The sequence below is a fragment of the Beta vulgaris genome, chromosome 2 (assembly GCF_026745355.1).
Source record: "Beta vulgaris subsp. vulgaris cultivar EL10 chromosome 2, EL10.2, whole genome shotgun sequence".
In the NCBI taxonomy this organism is placed as follows: domain Eukaryota; kingdom Viridiplantae; phylum Streptophyta; class Magnoliopsida; order Caryophyllales; family Amaranthaceae; genus Beta; species Beta vulgaris.
In genome coordinates this window covers 55,779,950-55,802,519 of record NC_079203.1, presented here as the reverse complement: position 1 = coordinate 55,802,519, position 22,570 = coordinate 55,779,950, and the positions used below count along the sequence as shown (strand labels likewise).

The 22,570-nt window shown below is 34.7% G+C and overlaps 4 protein-coding genes across 4 annotated transcripts; 2 read left to right on the top strand and 2 right to left on the bottom strand.

Annotated features, from left to right (window-relative positions):
* On the top strand, nucleotides 1-7,153 carry LOC104903345 (peptidyl-prolyl cis-trans isomerase CYP20-1). Its single transcript, XM_010691371.4, has 8 exons — nucleotides 1-186; nucleotides 537-623; nucleotides 720-798; nucleotides 2,492-2,539; nucleotides 2,645-2,668; nucleotides 3,814-3,996; nucleotides 4,397-4,472; nucleotides 6,633-7,153. The coding sequence occupies exons 1-8, from the start codon at nucleotides 106-108 to the stop codon at nucleotides 6,772-6,774; spliced, it is 720 nt and encodes a 239-aa protein (XP_010689673.1). The 5' UTR covers nucleotides 1-105; the 3' UTR covers nucleotides 6,775-7,153.
* A 2,926-nt stretch (nucleotides 7,154-10,079) lies between these two features.
* On the bottom strand, nucleotides 10,080-10,834 carry LOC104903351 (protein EARLY FLOWERING 4). The gene has a single exon (XM_010691376.3). It carries the CDS (start codon nucleotides 10,738-10,740, stop codon nucleotides 10,321-10,323), a length of 420 nt encoding a protein of 139 aa, XP_010689678.1. The 5' UTR covers nucleotides 10,741-10,834; the 3' UTR covers nucleotides 10,080-10,320.
* Nucleotides 10,835-15,963: 5,129 nt separating this feature from the next.
* LOC104903360 (nascent polypeptide-associated complex subunit alpha-like protein 4) lies at nucleotides 15,964-18,290 on the top strand. The gene is made up of 4 exons (XM_010691386.4): nucleotides 15,964-16,161; nucleotides 16,268-16,352; nucleotides 17,527-17,645; nucleotides 17,752-18,290. Exons 1-4 carry the CDS (start codon nucleotides 16,093-16,095, stop codon nucleotides 18,100-18,102), a joined length of 624 nt encoding a protein of 207 aa, XP_010689688.1. The 5' UTR covers nucleotides 15,964-16,092; the 3' UTR covers nucleotides 18,103-18,290.
* Nucleotides 18,291-20,249: 1,959 nt separating this feature from the next.
* On the bottom strand, nucleotides 20,250-20,988 carry LOC104903368 (protein EARLY FLOWERING 4). The gene has a single exon (XM_010691398.4). It carries the CDS (start codon nucleotides 20,849-20,851, stop codon nucleotides 20,429-20,431), a length of 423 nt encoding a protein of 140 aa, XP_010689700.1. The 5' UTR covers nucleotides 20,852-20,988; the 3' UTR covers nucleotides 20,250-20,428.
* Nucleotides 20,989-22,570: the final 1,582 nt, after the last annotated feature.

Below are 22,570 nucleotides of genomic sequence, written 5' to 3'. Positions count from 1 at the left end.
TATTTCCCCACCAAAAAGGAGAAAAGAAAATTAAGGTTTCTGAAAATTTTCTTAAGAATTTCAGCAGAAATAAAAAAAAAAGGAAATAAAGTGAACTGCAAAATAATGGCGATATCGAAGAAGCGGATTATACTACCTGCACTACTATGGCTTCTTGCTCTTTTTGGATTCTTACTTCTTATTCTGGTATTTATTTTTCTAATTTTACCTTCTTCTTTTTTTTCTCTTTTTATATTTTTTATTTTGTATCACAATTTCAATTTCATTTTTGGTTTGCAAGTATATTATTAATTATAAATTTGTAGACTATTATTTCATGTTTATTTTTTCCATTTCTGGGTTTCCATCTGCTGACTAATTTATCATGTCAATTAAAAATTATGTTCGTTATTAGTAGAAGAAGAAAAGAGTTGAGCTTTTGGGAAAAAATAATATACTTAAAAAAACAGACATTTTTGTTATAAAATATAAATATATATTTTGGGTGTTATTAATTTATTTTATTCCAGCTTTAATTTTTTGGGGACACACTGCAGAATCATTTAAGTGATCCTGGATCATCTCAAGTGCAAAAAGACAATGATCCACACATAAAAAGTGGAGATCTTGAGAGAGATAATGAGGTGGGTTAATTGTTATAATGATTAGGGTTTTTGGCAATTTTACATGTCTTATTGTATTATATTGGTATTTATATGATTGGTAATTGTGTGTTTTAGGGGAATGTGTCTGATGATGGAATGAAGCAAGTGACTCATAGGGTTTTCTTCGATGTCGAGATCGATGGGATGCCTGCTGGTATGTGTTGTATTGAAGTTTTTGATGAGATTTTGAGGTGTTTAATGAGATTGGGGACTTGGGGAGATGATAAAAAGGGATATATGTGGTTATTATTGTGTGCCGAAATCTTTGCTCAAATTTGCTTTTTAGGTGCATTTTAGTAATGGTTTTTGAAGTAGCGAGCAAAAAGTGGGTGGTTTGTTGTGGAATGTAGGATGAAAATTTAGAGAAGTTCACCGCGATAAGATGGAACAATGACTTCGGATGCGATAAAAAGAATAATGGAGCAGAGGGTGTATTGTTTGCTCGTGATCAAAGTAGCTTAGCGAGAAATTTGTTTGTAGGGTTTGTGTATTTGTTGGAAGTATTGGTTTGTGAAGAAATACTAGCATGAAATATTGCAAAGATGCCAATAATTCACAGTCCTTACGTGTTAAGCATAGTTACTTGTCACTGCCTGCATGATGCATCTTATTATCACTTCTCCATGATGACTGGTATAAGCTACCTTTATTGCATAGTTTACTTGGAACTTTTTACTAGTTGCACGCACCATGTGGTTACATAGTCTAGCCTTGAAAAAGTTCGAGAAGCATATAGCCCTCTTACTTGAGGACTGTAGATCAATCTTGAGAGAATAGCTAGTATATGCTGCATTATATATCTTCATAGAGGGTGTATTGGCATGGTTAGTTTTAATGGAATAAGCACACCTTCTCTACGAGAACTCTGCATTAGCTTAAAAATATAAAATGGCCTCAATTTATATAATGGGTCAAACCGTCAAAGTAGAGGTGGACTGAATCAATTATCTTGTCTTCTGTACAACTATACCTGTGTTTGTCGTTTGACAAAGTTGGAGGCGCTAGTAATTTACTTCATTGAAAATCTATATAAAAGCCTCTAATCAATTTGCTATATATAAATATAATACCCTTACTCCACGACAGATGTATGGTACTGTTAAATGATAATTAATGGCGTAGATACCTCCTCCCTGCAGTAAGCTGGGTAAGGCTCTATGATGCTGTACCTCCCAAGTCTGCATAAATAAGTAGCCCCTATACTAGATAACGGGGTTAATTACACTTCAAAAATGTGCAATCTGGGATGTAGACTGTAGCCTAGCTGATTGCATTTGTGAGTTGTGACTCTGGAGATTGAATCATTTGATCCAAGTCTTGACACTTTCCTCCCTTTCAACCAACTCACCAAATGTAGATGTGATTTTTCCCCCTTTTTTCTTTCAGTTCTTCTGGATGGGGTTTGTGTAATTGTTGGAGCGAAGGGAGAGAGAGAAATGGAGAAACAATAACAATGCTAAAGTCGGTCCAGCATTACTTGAGTACCGTAAAACAAAAGGGCTAACTTTTTCTTTTTTTTCTGTGTTATTTTCTCCTCAATATATGATCATATCTAAGTGAAGGATTAGGGTTAAAATAATGTTGCTTTGATATTTGTTGGTTTATATATAAGAGTTCAAATCACTAATAGTCCAATAAGTCCATTAGAGAAAATATCAGAGACTTCGGCTGGTCCCTGGAAGATGTTCAAGAATAAGATGGCTCTATGTAAAATTCCATCTAGCATGTATGGATATTTTGAGAGCAGCCTAAGTCAATAATTTTGCATATGCTATGTTCTGGAACTATTGGTTTATATAAATGCTATGATATGAGGAAAATCTGATTGTCATTTGTGTATTTTTCAGGAAGAATCGTGATAGGCCTCTTTGGAAAAACAGTCCCCAGAACTGTAGGTACAGTTTCTCAGAGTACATGAAATACTTCTAATTTTATAACTTTAATGGATTCCATTCACTTTGATATATTTTTACTGATAGGAAAATTATTTTTCTTTGCAGAGAATTTTCGAGCTCTATGCACGGGTTAGCCATGTAACTTTTGCTCCCTTCCTTTAGTTTTTGCATCTATTAATGGATTCAGTAAGTGTAATGAGGATACGCCTGTCAAGCTATATCTGATATTCATATTTCTTCCCTAAAAGGCAATGATCTTGAAAGACTTCAAGATTTTGAGGCTAGGGCTCAACTTGTTTTGCATGTTCAGCCATACAAATGCTCTCTTTATATGGTTTCCTTGTGTTATATCTTTCAACGCAATGGGAACATTAACCTTGTCACTCCTTTTATATAAACTAAAGAAAACTGCTGATGGTATCATGAAGGGCTATGTATAAGAAGCTGAAAGTAGAATTCTTAGCTTTTAATTACAGTTTGGATGCATGATTTTTTATTTTTTTCATAATCCAGAAATAATATCTTTTAGGAAATAGCTAGTGTAAATTCTATATTGTTCTTTGGTATAAGATAGCTCGTTTGGCGTAGAAAGGAAGTCCATCTCCAACATGTGTTTTTGGTCACAAAATTTTCTATAACCACTCTATACTACCTCTAAAGTGGCAATGGATTGTATTGGAAATATATGAAGAAAACGCTTGTTTTTCGGATGAACAAGCATCATCATGGACGTTGGCACGGGACTTTTCTGACAAAATTCCTTGTAAATTCATCACCGACACCGCTATTTACAACTGCCCTCCAAATGAGCCATTTGGGTTACGTGTAGAATTTCCTTTAAATAAGTTCAGTATTGCCATGTAATAGGTGCTTTATAGATCATTGAATTGTCTAGTCTTTATTGCATTGATTGGAGGTTCATCTGTCAAAAGTCAGCAGAAAACCAAAGATATGGTAACAATTAAGAGAACATGGCAGCAATTTCATGTGCCATTGTGCTAGCTTATAAAGGCTTTAAGCTTCAGTTAGTATATTTTCTTGCCTATACTTTCTATGAACTACTTGGAGTTTCACTATCCTATATTTCAGTATTTTTCTGGAAGTATTTGTGCTTCATGCTACATCCGTGTGATAAGAAGAGAGAAGTTTTGCATGTTTGGGAATCGATCATCAGAAAGCAATCAAGGATTGTGACTAATGAGTAGGGTGACTGGAATTTTAAAGGCAGGTTGGATATGAAAAATATAGCCTAAGTGGATCACTTATCGTTGCAGGGGAGAAAGGAACTGGAAAGAGCGGGAAAGCTCTGCACTATAAAGGAAGCATGTTCCATCGGATCATCCCAAGCTTTATGATTCAGGGAGGTGATTTTACTGTTGGCGATGGCCGCGGTGGGGAGTCTATATATGGTGAAAAGTTTGCAGATGAGAACTTCAAGCTGAAGCACACTGGTCCAGGTAAATCAAGTTACCATGTATATTTCTTTTACATATTCAACCTTGGTGAGGTTCTGTGGAGAACTTTTTTTTAGGACGGGGCAGTACAGAATACAACATGAGAGGCTAGCTTTCACCCTTCTTTTGGGTATTCTTTCCCCCTTCTTTTTGCACTAACTCAGCCTTGCTATGGCGATTTGTTCAAGTGGAGGTATCTATTGGAGGGTTTAGGTACCCTATGATTCACACTTTGCCAAATCACCAATTCTGTCAAGCTGTGACCGCCACGAGCCCACCACCACTAAAATGAGTCATGATAGGAATAATAATAAATTGCAGTTTTACATGCAGTTGTTTGCTTACTCTTAATCTTTTTGTGCTGTCCATTTGCCAAAATATAATTACTGTTTCTCTTGGCTAGGGTTTCTCTCAATGGCAAATGCTGGACCAGATACCAATGGGTCACAATTCTTTATTACAACTGTTAAAACAAATTGGTAAGCTGTTAATCTATGGTTTTTACTATTTAGTTAAGTGTAATGCAATTAAAAGAGAGCGTCATTTTGGATAGAGAACCTGAATATCTGATGTCCCTGCTTCTAGAAAGTTTTTGTTTATTCTTGACAATTTGTGGCAGACTTTATGTAGAACATCCATAATGTCTGATGGTGAGTATTATTGCGCCCTCTTTGGCTTTTACGTCTTTCTCCCCATCCCCAAAAGGAGGTTGTGGCAACCTTAGCTCCTATTTAATTTTTTTTTTTGGGGGGGGGGAGGGGGGGGAGGTTCGCAAGTCTAACGACAACTTGTATGAGGCTAAAGTCTCTAAGTTATATTGGCCATGCTGGCATGCTTCAACAATGGAACTGTGCTGGCATGTTGGAGGCTGCTAGTGAGTAGTGACATAGCTCCTCACACAGCATAATGGAACTCTTCTGTTTTAGGCTCGATCCGACTGAGCCAAAAGGCCAACTAAGCCATAGTACATGGCCTTTCCATTGGTGAAGTCATGCGAAGAGTTTTAATTGTATTACACTCTTGGTGTCCCACAAATATTACCCCATATTGACCTTTCACTAGTATAAGAAGTATAAACTGGGTATTGGGTGCTCTAATAATCTATGTTAGTACAGTAGGACTTTAGGTGTAGGGAAAGATGGTTGGGTATATATTGTTTAGTAACTAACGTGGATGATGAAGTTGGGCAGATAAAATAGATTGGTGGGCAATATCTGTGGGACAAAAAGGGTATATATATTTATGAGTACATTTTGTATTGGTGTCAACTAACTTTGCTGCTCAATCAATGACAGCAAATTAAGAACAATGTTTTAAAACAAACGTTATACTTGATTAAAGTGTACGATTTGATCTCCTTCCTTTGTTTCCATACAAACAGGCAACTACGACATGTGCCAACATACAACTTTAACCTTTAATGTCTTTAATTATCAATCAGGAAAATTGTAAAATAGTTGATATTTGAATATACATTAAGACTAATCCAACAAACATTTTACATAATATAGTTGTAAAATTTGTGGTCAAAGTTTGTAACTGACTAACTGAATAGTGCAAAAGTGAAAATATTACATTAATGTAGAATCAGAGGAAGTATATGACAAGTAAATTATACAAGGCACAAAAAATAAGCTATTGAGCATTGGCAGCAGAAAATTTCTGGTGGTGGAGCTGTTCTGTGTTCATACCAAGTTCTCCTAAATCCCAGTCCAGGCACAAAAATGGCTTCGGCAGGTAAGCACTGCGCCTTGCAGTGCCAGACCATGCTAAATACATGACAGACAGCATGCTGGTGTGGCCCACTGCCAGAGATGGGCCTATGAGTAGATTCTGGGTCTTCGACAGGAGAGCAGAACAGCTTGTTTGGTAGAAACTTAGGGAGGAGGGGGAGGGGGAGGGAAGGAGACAAGTTATGTGAGAGGAATGAGACGAAGTGAGAGGAAGTGGTCTTTTTTTCCACCGTCTGGACAGCAATTGGTGACTAAGGGAAGGGAGGGAAATGATTAACAAGGCTATTTTCTTTCCCTTTAATGAGCAAAATCTCTCCAAAAATGGAAAGATTTGGAAAGAAAACAAAAGCCTCGTGATAAGTGTTAAACGACAAAGTCGTCTTCAGACCTGATAAATTCATAAGGTACGTAGAAGAAAGCAGTACCTATGTTGAAATAAGTTCGTGTTCTGGGAGCTTTAGACAAATTCATGAATTAGCCGGTTGTTGAAAAAATATTCTGGACACATTGTGGAAGGAGCATAATTTAGCTGGTAGTTATCCTCGTAATTTATCTTCTATTTGAAATAAATTCATAAGCAAAAAACTGTCGATGTATTGTGACATATGTTCAATGGAAATTGCCCTCGCGTAAAAGAAAGCCTTATATATGCCATCCTCATCCTGTTAAGAACATCAACTCTGTTTTCCCTCCTCCTCCTCACCAACTTCAGTTATCAACATATGATCCACACACACACTAAATTACAGGGACATATCCTTGTTCGACGTAAACGAATGTATGATTTATGTGTGTATTTCTGGTTTTACGAGTGCTTAGTTAAGAGGTAGACAATAATTTTAACAAACCTTGACTTATACTTCATTTGAACTTTAATATCTTTTATTTGTGCTTTCGACATTGAAGGTTGGATGGTCGGCACGTTGTGTTTGGTGAAGTATTGTCAGGAATGGATGTCGTCTACAAGATTGAGGGGCGAGGTACGCAAAAAGGGATACCGAAAAGCAAAGTTGTCATATTGAATTCTGGGGAAATAGCATCATCCTGACTTTAAAAGGTATTGCACATCTTCCTTCTCTACCGAGTGTGCCTTGACACAAATGATGTACAGCAAAGTTTTGATCTTTGCTGGACGAACATATACTAGTATATGTATATCGAAATGCATGTTAAATGTACCTATAATGGTGTTGAATTATCCGAAACATGTACAATGTCGACATTAATTGTCATCTCGGCAGAATGTGCCACTTTCCATATTGGTTACCTTTTCTAGTGGAGTTTTGCACTATCCTGCACTTCAATGCATTCTTCAATATTCTGAAAGGTACACAAGAGATCATGTAATGACATCCTAGAGTGTACTGTGTACTTTGAACAACATAGATCTGCAAAAAAAACAATAAGAATATATTTGTTCATGATGATTAATGGGTATATTAACTAAAATTTGCTGTTATAATAGTCCTGAGCTGATGTAGTATTTATCAATTGCTTGCTGTTGGCTGTTGTTAGACTAGAGATACTCCAATGTTATCTTTTTTTCTTTTCTTTTCTTTTGGGCCTCTTTCGAGAACTCTATTGTAAGAAGAATTCGCCTCTAAACGCTATTCGTGTACAAGACCCTTACCTAGAGGCGCAACAAGAATGTTATCCTTTATTGCATATTTCTCTTTGCATTGCTTCGGTTTCTTATCCGTATTCTACCGATAATCAAATGTGCTCATGCAAAGGGATCATATGCCATGATGCACTTTTACCCCACCTGAGTCATTTTCAAAGATGCTTATTGCTTTCTTAAATGTTTTTAAGTATCTATAACTATGTATAATCAAGCTATTTTTGCTTTTTGAAAAAGTAACCTTTACACAATTTGTTCAACTATACCTATATCACATACACAAATATCAAACACGCTACTTACACACGCATCAAAGAAATATCTTTCTTGCTGCCAAAAAAAAATAAAAAATATCTTCCTTATGGTGGGATATTATGATAAATTAGTTCTTGTTTCGGATGATAAGCTCCGGATCAACGTGCATTTGAAGTTTCAAAAATATAAAAGTAGCTTGTCTTTAAATGATTGTTCCCTTCATAAAGACCAACATGAGTATCAATATATCAAGTTTAGAAAACAATACTATCGAGACATCATCCGGGCCTAAATCCTAGTTTACATTCAAAAGTTTGAGACTCATCTGCACCAATTGGCCTTTGAGCCTCTTGGAATGCTAAGAAAGAAAATAGAATCATATTGTGAACTGACTTTTTCAACTAATATCTAAGATGAAAAAGATAAAACTTAGCAAAAGCACAAAAAAAAAAATATCAATGTGTAAAGTGCTCCATGTCATTTTCGTTAGCATCAATTTGGAACATTTCACCAATATATTAAATAAGTACATAAACCAAAATTGATCCTGCTTTTGAACTACTCAAGGCGTTCGACAAAAAATATTTTTTAAATTGAAAAAATATTTGTTATCAATGTTGGCACATGAGCTGATTTATAGGATATGTAAAGATGTTGAAACTTAAAAGAGCTTAAAATTTGTTAATTAGTGGGCTTGGTTCATACTTAAAAGGGTAAAAAAATGAGTTTTGGGCTAAATTTTACTAAACAAGTTTACATTAAAACTCATGCGTACAATATGACTTTTTATTTATCAAACACTCTATATTAATGAATTTTCACTTTGAAAAGAAATATTAAACACAGTATAAATGCATTATGCGTTTCCATCATCATATGAATACGACTTTTGGTAGCTTGAACATAAGATGACTCTAGTAATCCTCTCGGATCTATATTCTTGACTAATTGTGGTCAATAAAGCAATTTTGATCTTAAGCTTTTCCACTTATAAGGTTCGTATCCTTGTTACTTTGCTCTATACATAAATAGAAGTTGTACTTGAATTGCCAAGAGACACTCTCCTTTATCTAATGGTTTTCGCTCAACTTCAACTAGGTTACGAAATGATGATTATATGTCTTCAACCCAAGAACTCAAGTTTCACATCAATAACTTATCCATTGAACCACTATAAAATCATAAACCATAACCACTTTTCGTGTAGTATATTAGAACATCACCATATTAAAATACTTTAGTTAATCATTAGTTGTGTACTATGTATTGCCCACTTCTCCAATAATAGAAGTTTCTGAAAATGACTATTCTATTCTCACCTACTGAAAACATGACTATTCTTAATTTATGAGTACATTTGGTTCATGATTTTTAACCTCCGAGAAACAGAATCAATTACCGATTCTTTTTTTTTATTTTGGTTCAACCCCTCATCAATTCATTACCACTACTTGGTGAAAATGAACTCCCGCAATTTGTTATCTTTCTTCCCCCTCAAGTAATAAAATGCATTATTTGGTGGTAAATGATTATCATTTTATGGCTTGAACCAAATTTCATTTCCTTTCCATTCCATACCTTGAACCAAACGATCAGTAAATGTGTATGTGTCCAGACCATAATTTGGATCGTGACCGGACCGGAAAATTCCGGGTTTCCAATTCAGTCCGAAATGGACCGTATTTTTTGTAAAAATAGATTTGAAGGTTAAAAAAAATGTAAAATTTATAAACGTTAGAAAGTTAAAATCTAGCAAAAACAAAAAATTTAATTGAAAAAAAATACAAATTCCGGATTTAAAGCAGAATTTTTTCTGTTTGGTCCCGATCCCAAAATAAATCGAATTCCGATTCAATCGGTCTAGTCCGATTTTGAACTGGGGCACACCCCTACTCACATTAACTCATTAAGTGCATTTTATTCACAAAATTTACATCAATAGTTAGAACTTAGAAGACACAACTAGACTTTACACACTCCCTTGTCGAAGGAAATTGGAAAAGGACACCCAGGCTCCAGCTATCAGAAATAGACACATTATATTGCATAAAGTACTACTAGATAGTGTAGGTCATCAAAAAATACTTTCAACTTGCAAATGTCTTTCTCCATAGAAGAAAAAAAAATTCAAAATGGTCCTCTTATGCTGATATCACATATTTTCCTGGATAGACTTGGGATAAGAAATTATATACAACTTTTTTTTATCATCCAATCTACCAAATATTAATGTTGACTTCATCATTAAAAGGAGATTTTTTTAGTAGATGGCTTATGATTTAGTAATCTACCATTAAATTAACATGTTGCATTTCAAAAGTTATCCATACATCGAAGAATTGTTAATTAAATATATCTATCATTCTCCGATTTAACAAAATTGTACCTCTTCAGATATATAATCACAATACTACTTATTATAAGAAAACATATTAAATTACAGAAAAAAAATAAACTAAATACTAACAACGCGAATCTAAATAAAACCCTAGCCAATTCATTACCAATCAATGATCATTCTTACACCACATCACATCACAATTCACATAATCACATAGCACAATTTGCTATTAGTACATTAAACAGAAGATCAAAATCCCCTTTTTAGCTCCTTATTTTCTAACCCTATTATTCCATTAAGAGACTAATTAGCAATTACCAATTAGTATCATTACCACTAACATCTTATTACAACAACACACAACTCCTTTTTTTCCTTCACTCAACATTCCTCCTTCCATTACCACTCCCCTTCTCTACACCACCTTGCCGGTGCTGCCTCACCCTACCGGAAAAATTCGTCGACAAATCGGAATAAATCGACGCCACCTTCGAGATATTCCCATTCAACTCCTGAATAATCGCCACATTCTTCTCCATATTATCCGGCATCCTCGACTGGTGGTTCTCATTAGCTTGCTGGATCAACATCCGATTCCGATCAAGCACCGTCTGCACCCGACTAAAACTGTCGGCGAAAGCATTCCATGTCTCCGGATCACCACAACCTTCGCCGGAAAATTCGTCCACGTGATCGGACCTCCGGCGACGGTTGCCGGCACCGCCGTCAGCCACCGTGTTATGCCGCCGGTTGCCGTCTTCCATGATCGATTCTGCTCTGGATAGCGAGTACGACATATTGGTCGAATTATAATTTGTTGAAAATTCTTTTGTTCCAAACTACCATGGGAGGTTGTTGGAGGTTTGGTTTGAGGTGAATTGGAGAAGATGAAGGTTTATATAGAGGTGAGTTGTTTTAATTTGGCGCGTGGGAATTGTTGGTGAAGAAGGTTTAATTGAAATTCGCACGCGCTGTGATGATGAGAGTGGGGGGATTTTAGGGGAAATATCTAAGGGTGTAGATATTTTTGAGTGAATAAAGTGCAAAAAAGAGCAAAAGTGATTCTGCCACGTATGATTGGGATTAGATGCTGGTATGTGACGTCGTTTTATACACTGAATGTTTCATTTGCAATTTGCATACTTCCTCCGTTTCAAAATAGATGGGACATTGTGATTAAAACGGACTCCTAGGCAAAATTTCATAAGTATGTTTAGGTAGTATAATTAATTCTAGTGGTCCCATGTGAAAAGGAGGGAGAAACCTCTCCCCCAAACCTGCCCACTGGAAACCACCCTCCCTACCTGCCCACTGGAAAACCACCCTCCCCCAAACTCGCCCACCGGCCATCCACCACAACACCTCCACCACCGGTCACCACCACCACTACCGAAAAACTCAAAAACAACCACCACCACTCAAAAACAACCACCACCACCCGAAAAACTCAAAAACAACCACCACCACTACCGAAAAATTCCCAAATCAAAATCCACAAAAAACCCTAAAAATTCCATCAAAATTTCTGATCAAAACCCTGAAAAATACATCATCTTTCTGAAATTCCACTCAATTTTCTCTCTCATCCTAATAAATCTAAATGGTGAGTGAGCAGAGAGCAGTGTGCGAAGAAAACAATGCTCTGGTTGAATACATGCGAAAATGGTGGACAGAAATGGCGGAAAATACATGCTCTGGTTGTGTTCGATTGCATCTGGTGGCGTGGTGGTGCCGAGGTGGTACTAGGTCGCATTAGGTGGGGTGGTGGTATCGAGGTGGTAGTGGTGGCGTTGGGTCGCATCTGGTGTCGAGTTGGTGGTAGTGTCGGGTTAGTAGTGACGGTGGTGGTCTCAGAGAGGAGAGAGAAGGGTGGTGGCTAAGAGAGAGGGGTGGGTTGAGGAGAGAGAGAGATGGGTGGTGGCTATCAGAAAGGGGTGGGTTGAGTTGAGGAGAGAGAGAGAGATGGGTGGTGGCTATGAGAAAGGGGTGGGTGGGTCATAAAAAATGGTGGGAATCGTTAGTTTTAGGTTAGGATTAATCAGATTATTAGAAGTAGATTAATGTACATAACACAAGTTAGTAAGGGTAAAATGGTAAAATTGTAAGGCAAAAGTTACTAAATAAGGAAACAAAAACAATGTATCATCTATTTTGAAACACCCATAAATAGACAATGTCCCATCTATTTTGAAACGGAGGAAGTACAATATTGTGTTTTCGGGAGTATGTTGCAATTGAGTTTGTCTTGAAAGAATAGCTTACTGTCAAATTAAAATTAGACAATGATAAATTTAGTATTAAAAAGAGAATTAAGTTAATAGTGACAAAGTTAATTTCTTTCGGTGACTAATTTAATTCATTTAGTAACTAGATCTAGTTTAAATTAATATTAGACCGCTTCTTTTATTAATTTTTGGTTGTGATTTGGGGGAAGATTTAAATGCACGTAATGCATACTTGAAGTTATAAAAAGATGTAAAATTATCATCGTATATTAATATTAAATTTTAAAATAATAAAGAGTATTTGAGGTATTTCAAGTGGACATTAAACTTCTCAATAGTTGCTTATATGATAAAGATGATTTACGGGTGTGATACTTATGAAGCATTATATGCTCCTTGTTTGGAATGTTATGGTATTTATATAAGATTAGTTAGCTTTCGATATAAAATTTGTTAAATGCATCTTGCTATTAGATTCCTATCATTTTACACCATTGAAAGCTGATACAATCTAATTTGCATAGACATTTGTTTCGAAATAATTGTATTATGTTGAGAATTTATAATAAATAACATTTTGTGGTATTTGTGGAATTATATTAGGATTCACACTTTTTTCTCGTTTATAACACGATCTAACACTTCCTTCGTTCTGTTTTGAATGAAATGTTGGGTGAAATGAGATTATTCATTGATTAATTTTGACTTCAACTTTTATCGCCATTATATAAAGAAAAATATAGTCAAGTGAGATTTTGTTGAATTCGTCTTGATGCATACTATCAAATTACAATTTTTTATATTTTTACAGGTGCACAGTTAAAGATATCTATACTAATATAATAAAAGGCGTGCGCAAACCAGGAACGGTGCCACGTGGCGCTCTCCCTAGGGAGTTTTAGTTCATGTAATCCATGTACAATAAAAAAAATTAGAAATTGCATGGTTTAGGTTTTGATCCCGTGACCTCAAACTCATGTACTAAAGTTTTAACCACTAGACCAAGTTGTAATTAGTGATATCATATTAAAGTACAATATTAATAAATGAAAATTTTTCTTACCCGGGGCATAGCCCGGGCCTAATAGCTAGTTAATAATTTAAAAAACGCGTTAAATTACAAGAAAAAGCAAACATTTCGTTTAAAACGAAATGAAGTAAGTATAACATAATAAAGCTTACTCTAGGGCTTGTTCTCCCCAACTTATTTTCAGTTCAGTTCAGTTGTAATCAATTCAGTTCAGTTCAGTTCAATTGCAATCAATTCAATTCAGTTCAGCTCCAACTATCATTTCTTAGTTATAATTTTGATTTATTTCAGTTCAGTTCAGTTGCAATCAGATTAATTCAGTTCAATTCAATTCGATTTAATTACAATCAGTTCAGTTCAGTTGTTTTATATCGAAGAGAATAAGCCCTCTAGTAAGCTCAACTGTTCAAGTTCATAATAAAACCGAATGTTCGCAACATATGCTACACGCACTTAAATTGGAGTACTGATACTAATGACTAATGAGTGCTTTGCTTGAGAAAATTATCTACTACTCCACTCCAGCTGTTAGGAATCTCATAGGTTAGTAGTGGATATTTTTGGATTTGGAGAATCTAGAAAAAGCTCAAAAGAGCAATTAATTTATACCCATGGCACTATGGCATCAACCAGAAAGATATTTTTTGGGAGCTTTGATTTTACATATGGCATCTGCCCTGATATCTGTTTAACACCAATGTTCCCGTTTTCCACTATCACAAATTATTAAAATAGACGGTCTAATTATAACATAAGATTAGATAAATTTAATATTGAATTTTTCTAACAAGCCCATTATATTTCACTCTAATTAATACTATCCTAGTCATTGTTTTCATTGTTCCTTTCTTTACAGTTTTACTACTGATCTAAATATATTTCTTTTATGTGTCTTTTCTTCAAACAATTAAAACAAATATAGATCCTTATAGTCTGGAGGTCTTATACGTTGCTCTTTTTTTTTTTTTTGAAAGGCTTATACGTTGCTCTACTTACATGAGCTTAAGAATTGCCCCTGTTGTGGCATAGCTTTTCAATTTTTAGTACTTAAAAGTGATACAATATGTTACATCTTAGGATTCTCAATTTTGTATTTTAAATAACATAATTGTGCCCAATTAACACCACTACATTATTTATTTGCATTGGTTATACCTGACAAATTAAACTACATTTCAAAAACAAAATTATATCATATTCTTTGTAATTAATTATATATTTATATATATACTTCATCTGTTCTAAAATAAATAAAGCACTTATCATTTTAGACAGTTTCAAAATAAATGAAGCGTTACTTTGTTTAATATTCACTTCCTTTTATCTCTCTCCTCATCATAGGGTCTATATTTGTCTTTCTCTCTATCTCTCTCCTCTCCTAAATCTCCATGTCAAGGTCATGCGATTTATTTAAAACAAAACAGAGGAAGTACTACATAATTTCTCAAAGTCAAGGGTGAAATCGATATTAGAATTTTTTTTAAAATATTATATCTTCAGCACAATCCAATACCTATAACTATTTTTTCCATCTCTCTCAAGTCTAAAGTGCATGATATAATGCTCTAAAATTCACTCGTTAAACGAATCGGAGCATTGCTTAGCCAATAACTAGTTATTAATTGGGAAATATTGTATAATTTATTTTAGCAGAATGTGTTTAGCTGGGCATAGTCCATTCACTCATTACCCAAGTGATTTGTAGTTTTTTCTCTTTTGGAAAAAATTCAGAAAAGTAACTTTTATAACAAAAAAATTTCAAAAAACTACCTCTTAAAAATTATTTTTCAAAATACTACCTTATACAATACATTTTTTTTCAAGATACTACCAATTGACTGCTAAATGAGGGTTTAATCATTTGTGACGAGTTCAATGCTACTTATTGCCTTGATTTCACAGTCTAATCACTGCTGACAACTCACATAGGGCGCCAAATTTCCCCACGTTTAATTTTCTTCTCAACGAACACCCCCTCTTACTAGCTTCTCTCCTCCATTGTTGTTTTTCTCTGTTGTATTTGTTGCCCTACCGACAACAATAGTTATGGCGGCTGCTATTTAAGAGTCAACGTCAGCAAAAAGTCAAATGGTAGTATATTGACAACATTACGTTATACAAGATGTTTTTTTGAAAGAAATTTTTTATAAAGTATTTTTTTTTTTGAAAAATATATGTTATAAAAGATAATTTTTTCCTTTTTTTTTATATTTTATTTTAGAGCATTTGGCAGACGGATTTGAAGCGGGTTGATGTATTATGGACAATAGACAAAAGTCAAATGGTAGTATATTGAAAATATTATGTTAAATAAGATAGTTTTTTGGAAGAAAATTTGTATAAAGTATTTGTTTGAAAAATTTATGTTATAAAAATAGTTTTTTGAAAATGTTCCCTTCTTTTTTTATATTTTATTTTAAAGTATTTGGCAGACGGATCTGAAGCATGTGATCGGGTCGATGTATTATGGACAAATGGATACCCATTTAAGTTGTGTGGATGTGGATTTAGCAGAGGTGATCATTTTGGCCTGATCTGATTTTTTTGGGCTTTGGGCAAGCCAAAAACAACTTTTTAGTATTTGGCCCAACCTGTGGTCCGCAAAAGTCCACTAAATTACGCCCAAAATAGCGGACTTTGAACACAAAAATTCAGCCCAATTTTAGATTCGACACGCCCAATAAGCATTTTTTTTTGCCGCGGCCTGACCCGGTCCGTGATAACCTCTAGAATTTAGGTTAATACCCTCGTGGAAAACATAACACGAAAACTACTTATTAAAAACTAACTCGCCAGCAACAGTGTGCTCTTCTTCAGTATTCTCGTACGCTTCTCATCGTTTTTCTTAGGAGAGAGAAAATCCTAAAACCCTATATAATACTCTAACAACCACCATGCCAGGCCCCATTGTTGAAGATGCGCTCAAGCAAGCTCTACTCGATGATGTTGTAATTGAAGATGAGGTACATATAATTCACAATTCACTGAAAAAAAAATCAATTTTTTGGGACTTTTAATTAATTTATAAGTTATAATTTTCATGATTTATTTTGTAAATATTTTTTTTAGAGGGAAGAAATTGTTGTGGAGGATGATCATGAGGATGACGATGAAGATGACGACGATGATGATGGCAAAGATCTCATGGCTGATGGTTCATAATTTCCTTGTTTATTTTATTTAAGTGATTTTTGTGATTTAGGTTTTGGGATTATAATTTACTTCATCTGTTTCAAAATAGATTAACAAAAAAATTTACTTTGACCACAAATATCTCTGGTAATACGATAAATAAAAATATAAAAATTGTACCATTGAATTAGTCTTGAAAAATACTATAATAACATTATTTGTTAAAATTTTCTATCAACATATATTGAGAGCAATTAATCGTCAAAGTTCGACCTTGAATATCGTTTGATTATATTTGGTGTTGTTTGATATGTATAATGTTATTCTCAGTTGAATTATTTGCGTTTATTCGGATGATTATGTTTTTCGCAGGAATGTGGATTCAGTTATATTTGTAATAATTGTGGATATGTGACTTTTGGGTGAATTTCGCTCTTGTGATGCATGAAATATATGTTGATTGCTTGTTGATTTCACGACTTGGACTGTGGAATCGCCGACTGAATCGGTTATTGGGAGTCTAGATATCGTAATCACAACCGTGTCTTGTTGATGCTTTGAGTTATACATGAGGTTGAGAGTCTTGTAGTGCAATGGTTAAAGATTCGACTTTTTAATTTAGAGGTTGGGGATGGCCCTGTTAATCTTTTGGTTCGGCTCGTTGAACAGGTCTAGTTATGACTTAATTTTTTATTGGTTGAGACAGGATTGAGAGTCTAGATATTGTAATCACAACATTGTCTTGTTGATTCCACGACTTGGACCGTGGAATTGCCGATTGAATCGGTCATTGGGAGTCTAGATATCGTAATCACAACCGTATCTTGTTGATGCTTTGAGTTATACATGAGGTTGAGAGTCTTGTAATACAATGGTTAAAGATTCGACTTTTTAATCTGGAGGTTGGGGACTAAATTTGGCCCTGTTAATCTACTGGTTCGGCTCGTTGAACAGGTCTAGTTATAACTTCTTAATTTCTTATTGGTTGAGACAGGATTGAGAGTCTAGATGTTGTAATCACAACATTGTCTTGTTGATGCTTTGAGTTATACATGAGATTGAGATTGTGGATATTGTAATGTCGTTTGGTATCTTCTTGCTGTGTGAGGAATAATGAGTTTTTAATTTGCTTCAAAATTCTCTGCCTTTTTAAGTGGTGAGTCCTGATTTTTCCCTTGTTTGCTTTGTTGGTCTAGTCTCTGGTGACGGTTCAAAGCAGACTAGGAGTGAGAAGAAGAGCCGGAGAGCCATCTTGAAGTTCGGCATGAAACCTGTTACAGGTGTTAGCCGTGTCACCATCAAGCGACAGAAAAATGCGAGTATTTTTACTTAATTAATACTAATATTGATTATGGTTATGGACTTATGGTGAACATGACATGCTATCGAAATGCTGATTTGTTTTGGCCCTTGTGTTCCAGATATCGTTTTTCATTGCAAAGCCTGAGGTGTTCAAGAGCCCGAATTCTGAGACCTATATTATATTCGGAGAGGCAAAGATTGAAGACTTGAGCTCTCAGCTACAAACACAGGCTGCCGAGCAGTTTAGACTCCCTGACATGTCATCCACGATTGGCAAACCAGAAGCTTCTGCTGCAATTACTGCTCCTCAGGAGGATGTGGAGGAGGAAGAGATCGATGAAACAGGGGTTGAGCCTCGTGACATTGAATTGGTCATGACTCAAGCTGGGGCTACAAGGAGCAAGGCTGTCGAGGCACTCAAGAAGTCTAATGGCGATATTGTTAGTGCTATCATGGAGGTCACTCTGTAGGTGGGACTAATAGTAGTTTTACCCAAGACAAATTTGAAGTGATGAGATAATGCATTTTTGAACTGCTGCCTATTGATTTTAAGTGTTATTAGCATTTTCATAATAATTGCCTCATTTCATTGAAGTAGCTCCATTGTTAGTCTGACTTCTGTGAATATACAATCTTTAATAGTATTTTTTTCTGGCTATGTTTTGTGTGTGCAGCAATTTCTGGTTCCTATCCGATTAGAGTGGTAGTGCAAATTTGTTTTGGCTTAAAAGTTGCCATTTTTCCCACATCAGAGTACACTTGATTCGCTCTTTGAATCTCTCATGCTCTTACAGCTTTCCGTAACCATTCCCATCTCAAGTCTATTTATGTTTTGTTCTTGCTGCAAAGACACAAATTTCTAGTTTCCTTTCTGATTGCTTGTGGGTAATTGTGCGCGCTTTTGTGTTAACCTTGGGGAGCTACTGGCGTGATACGATTATTACCAGAGTCGATACGTAATAGCTTTCAAGCTAGTGGTTGTTACTTGTTACCATGACACAACCTTGAATTTACGATTATTCTGCTTCTTTTGGCATTGTTATACTTATACCTTACATTCTAACAGTGTTACATAATTAGCCAGTTTTGGTTTCTAGTAGGCCTATCAATATGGCATCATTGATCAGAGCTTTATTTAACTAATCAGCGTCAAGAATATCAATGAAGATCTCAAAGAAGCAAAGCAAGAACATGTAACAAAAAGAAAAATAAGGCCCTTGATTCTCACTTTTGAAGTTATCATTGTTAGATTTCAATGTTAAATTAATCTCACTAGTTGAGTTTGGCAAAGTTTCTCTCTTGGCTAAAAAGGACTTCAGTTAATGTCATTTGCCCCAAAATGTGAATATTATTTTTGTTATCTTTAGTTGAAAAGAAAAAGAATACTCCCCTCAAAAAAAAAAAAAAATACTAGTGAAAGCTGATAACTTTCACTCATATGCACAATATAATATGTAATGAATTATTGGCGATAAATAATATTAACTTCATTCTTAATTATACAATATAGTAGGAGGTTCACCAAAAACATAACATTATGATATTTTGAAAAATAATCATGTTGCTTATTCTGATTGATGAGGCCATGAGGTGATGAGGGTGACTTCCACAACATACACCATGCCACTTAAGGCCACGAGGGTGACTTCCACAACATACACTATGCCACTTAAGGCCACGAGGGTGACTTCCACACTACTTTATGCTGTATTGCTCTACTTTTTAATATTTCCTACATATTTATTTGGTCTATGTGCTAAAGTAAATGTAGTAATTAAAAAAAAGACAGAGGAAGTAACATGATTCCTTGAAGACTAAATTAGATTGAATTGTTTTCTTATATTGTACTTGACTACTTGTTGCCTATATATGTTGTGCAATGCAAAATATGCAATGCACCCTTATGGTACTTTCACGAAATCTAGCACAAGTCATTTTCACTAGCAACATACGAGACCAATGCAAACAAGCAAATTCTAGCTGACAAGGTACTCTTGAAGCAAACTTTACATGGTTTTACCTACATGGAAAGCGAGAAAGTATATGCGCATACTCGGTATGGGCCAACAGTGTTCATATCGGGGTATGTTAGTAATTTTGTCAGAAAAAGACAAAAAAAGTTGACTTAGACAACTCTGATCATGTTGGAGAGAAATCAGATCAACTATTATATGAATCAGATCAACTATTATGTGAATCAAATCATTAATATATGTAAGTAAAAACCCAAAACAAAAAAAAAAGAAAAGAAAAAGTTGTATTTATTTAAAACTTTGCCCCGGTATTTACACACACAAACAAAAATCGGTAGATAAGTTTTTTTAAAAGATAATCTACATTTAACATTCCCTTGCCAATATAAAAAGCTACTCCACATGACATGCTTATGCACAAAACTTTCATATATTACCTCTTGTATGACTGAAAAAATCATTTAACTAACATAATTTTTATAAAATAACAATATAAAAAGGAGAAATTTACTTCAATATTATCTCTCTCTGTATCATATTTATGTAAAAAGTCGGTAAACTGTTAAAAAATACGTCATAATGAAATTTAAATAATAATAATAACTAAACAATGAACAATAAATCATAAATCGACAAAACAAGTCTAAATAAAACCTCATCCAATTCATTACCAATCAATGATCATTCCTACACCACAATACCACATCACCTTATCGCATACCATAATTTACCAAAGGACCCAAATTCCCCACTTCTATTTTTTTTCCTATTCCATAGGGGAACTAATTAAGTAATTACCAATTCTTATTACTACTATTACCAACTAATCTCTTCCCTCAACATTTCTCCTACCACCACTACTCCCTCCCTTCCCTCCACCACCTCCCGGTGCTTTAACTTTCCCGGAGAAATTCGTCGATAAATCGGCGTAAATCGACGCCACCTTCGTTATATTCCCGTTCAACTCTTGTATGATTGCCACATTTTTCACCATGTTATCCGGCATCCTTGACTGGTGGTTCTCGTTAGCTTGCTGAATCAACAACCTATTCCGATCAAGCACTGTCTGAACCTGACTAAAACTGTCAGCAAATGCGTTCCATGACTCATGATCACCGCAACCGTCGCCGGAGAAATCTTCAACATCGTTTGTTCTCCGGCGACGGTTGCCGGCACCGCCGGCAGACGCTATGTTCTGCCGCCGGGTGCCGTCTTCCATTCTAGATTCTGCTCCAGAGTATGACATCCAATTGAACAAAAGAAATCTACTCTTTTTTTGTGTGTGTTCTATATTTAGTATTTAGCTGATTTAGAGCTTTGGTTTTGAGTTGGGAATTTGAGACGAGGGAGATGATGGTTTATATAGAGGTGAGAATTGAGAAAGTGAGATACACTTCCTCTCTTTCTGTAATAATTGCGACATATTTCATCTGTTCTTTTTCTATTGCAACAATGAGATCCTTACGTTATTTATTAACTATGTATTGTGATATTTTTAAATAAGTAAAAAATATAGTCAAATGGAAGTCTGATTAGATTGTGTCGATATATATGGTTTCAAAATATCGAATTTGTGTAATTTTTATAAAAAAAATTAAATATATTAATAGTTAAAGTTGTGTATTGACAAGCATAAAAACTCAATTGTCGTAATAATGGAAAATAACAGAGGAAATACTTCTTTGTATTCTTTTTATTTAAGAAACCAACGTGATTTTGTGAAGAGGAGAGAAATAAAGAGAAATAAGAAGTATAACTTATGTGATAGGAGAGGGATAAGAAGAAGATATTACCATATTGAAAAAATGAGACTTATATAAAGAGAAAATGTTGCAATTAATATGATAATTCCAAATTTAAAAAAAAAAGAGTTTTTTGTGGGAATATATCAAGTAATAAAGCATTTTGGGAATATATTTTTTTTTTGTGATGATATATCAATCTAAATTTAAGTTTTATTAAAGGATTATGCTATATGCAGCCTTAGGGTTACATATAAGACATAAATACACTACTTAAAATGAAAATAAGTTGTGAATTTATGAATTTTTTTTTGCATCAACCAATGTAATAAATAATTAATTAATATAACTTATTTCTATTTTTAACTTCTTATATACCGCCCTTCGAACTACATATAGTTTTTCCCTTTATTAAAACGTACCAAAAATATTATTTTTGATGAGAAAGTCAAATTTTCGATTTTTGATTTGCTTAATTATTATTTGTACAAAAAGAACGGAGAAGGTCTAAACGAGGCGCGTGGGAAAGTAGTTAAAAATGGCTGAAGTAGGAAATCTTGACGCGCTGAGGTTGAGACTGGAGGAGTTTTGAGGTGAAATATCTAATGGTGGAGATATTTTTTGACAGGAAAAAGTGCAAATTTGAGCAGAAGTGATTCTTCCACGTCTTTCAACATATTTTAAAAAATTGATAGCTGATAAGCGGTGTCGTTTTGTACACAGTGTTCAAACGTTGTTTGTTTCACATGTGAGACTGAGGAAAAGTGTTGCAACTTGGGTACTGGGGAATGGTTTCTCACGTGCGGTGCTCTTGAATTGTTACAACTGTATGATCATCTTTAGAACTTAGAAGGCTCTGGTAGAGGAGAAAGGCTTGGTAACCAACGATTTGAGTCAAAAAAAGACTCAAACACCCAAAATAAAACACAATGGTACCATTATAACCTGACATTGGTATCAAATTGTTATCAGGACTGGTACTAATGTATCAATATTTTCGGAGAATGGTACCATTATAACCTAGCATTGGTACCAAGCAAATGTCAGCCACACACGCGTGAAATCTTCCAACGCATAAAATGACCAAATTACCCCTGTTTGAGTCCCTTAAGAGACTCAAACGGTTGGTTGCCAAGACAAGCTCCTGGTAGAGTGGTAGTCTAGTGTTTTGATAGAATGATAATATTAACTATTAAGGCTATTAGCCATTTTACCAAATTATA

Coding starts and splice junctions, on each gene's coding strand:
- LOC104903345 (XM_010691371.4), top strand. CDS start 106: ATGGCGATATCGAAGAAGCGGATTATACTACCTGCACTACTATGGCTT. Junction 2,669..3,813: donor TTTTCGAGCTCTATGCACGG/GTTAGCCATGTA, acceptor TTATCGTTGCAG/GGGAGAAAGGAACTGGAAAG. Junction 3,997..4,396: donor GCTGAAGCACACTGGTCCAG/GTAAATCAAGTT, acceptor TCTCTTGGCTAG/GGTTTCTCTCAATGGCAAAT.
- LOC104903351 (XM_010691376.3), bottom strand. CDS start 10,740: ATGTCGTACTCGCTATCCAGAGCAGAATCGATCATGGAAGACGGCAAC.
- LOC104903360 (XM_010691386.4), top strand. CDS start 16,093: ATGCCAGGCCCCATTGTTGAAGATGCGCTCAAGCAAGCTCTACTCGAT. Junction 16,162..16,267: donor ATGTTGTAATTGAAGATGAG/GTACATATAATT, acceptor TATTTTTTTTAG/AGGGAAGAAATTGTTGTGGA. Junction 17,646..17,751: donor CCATCAAGCGACAGAAAAAT/GCGAGTATTTTT, acceptor CTTGTGTTCCAG/ATATCGTTTTTCATTGCAAA.
- LOC104903368 (XM_010691398.4), bottom strand. CDS start 20,851: ATGTCATACTCTGGAGCAGAATCTAGAATGGAAGACGGCACCCGGCGG.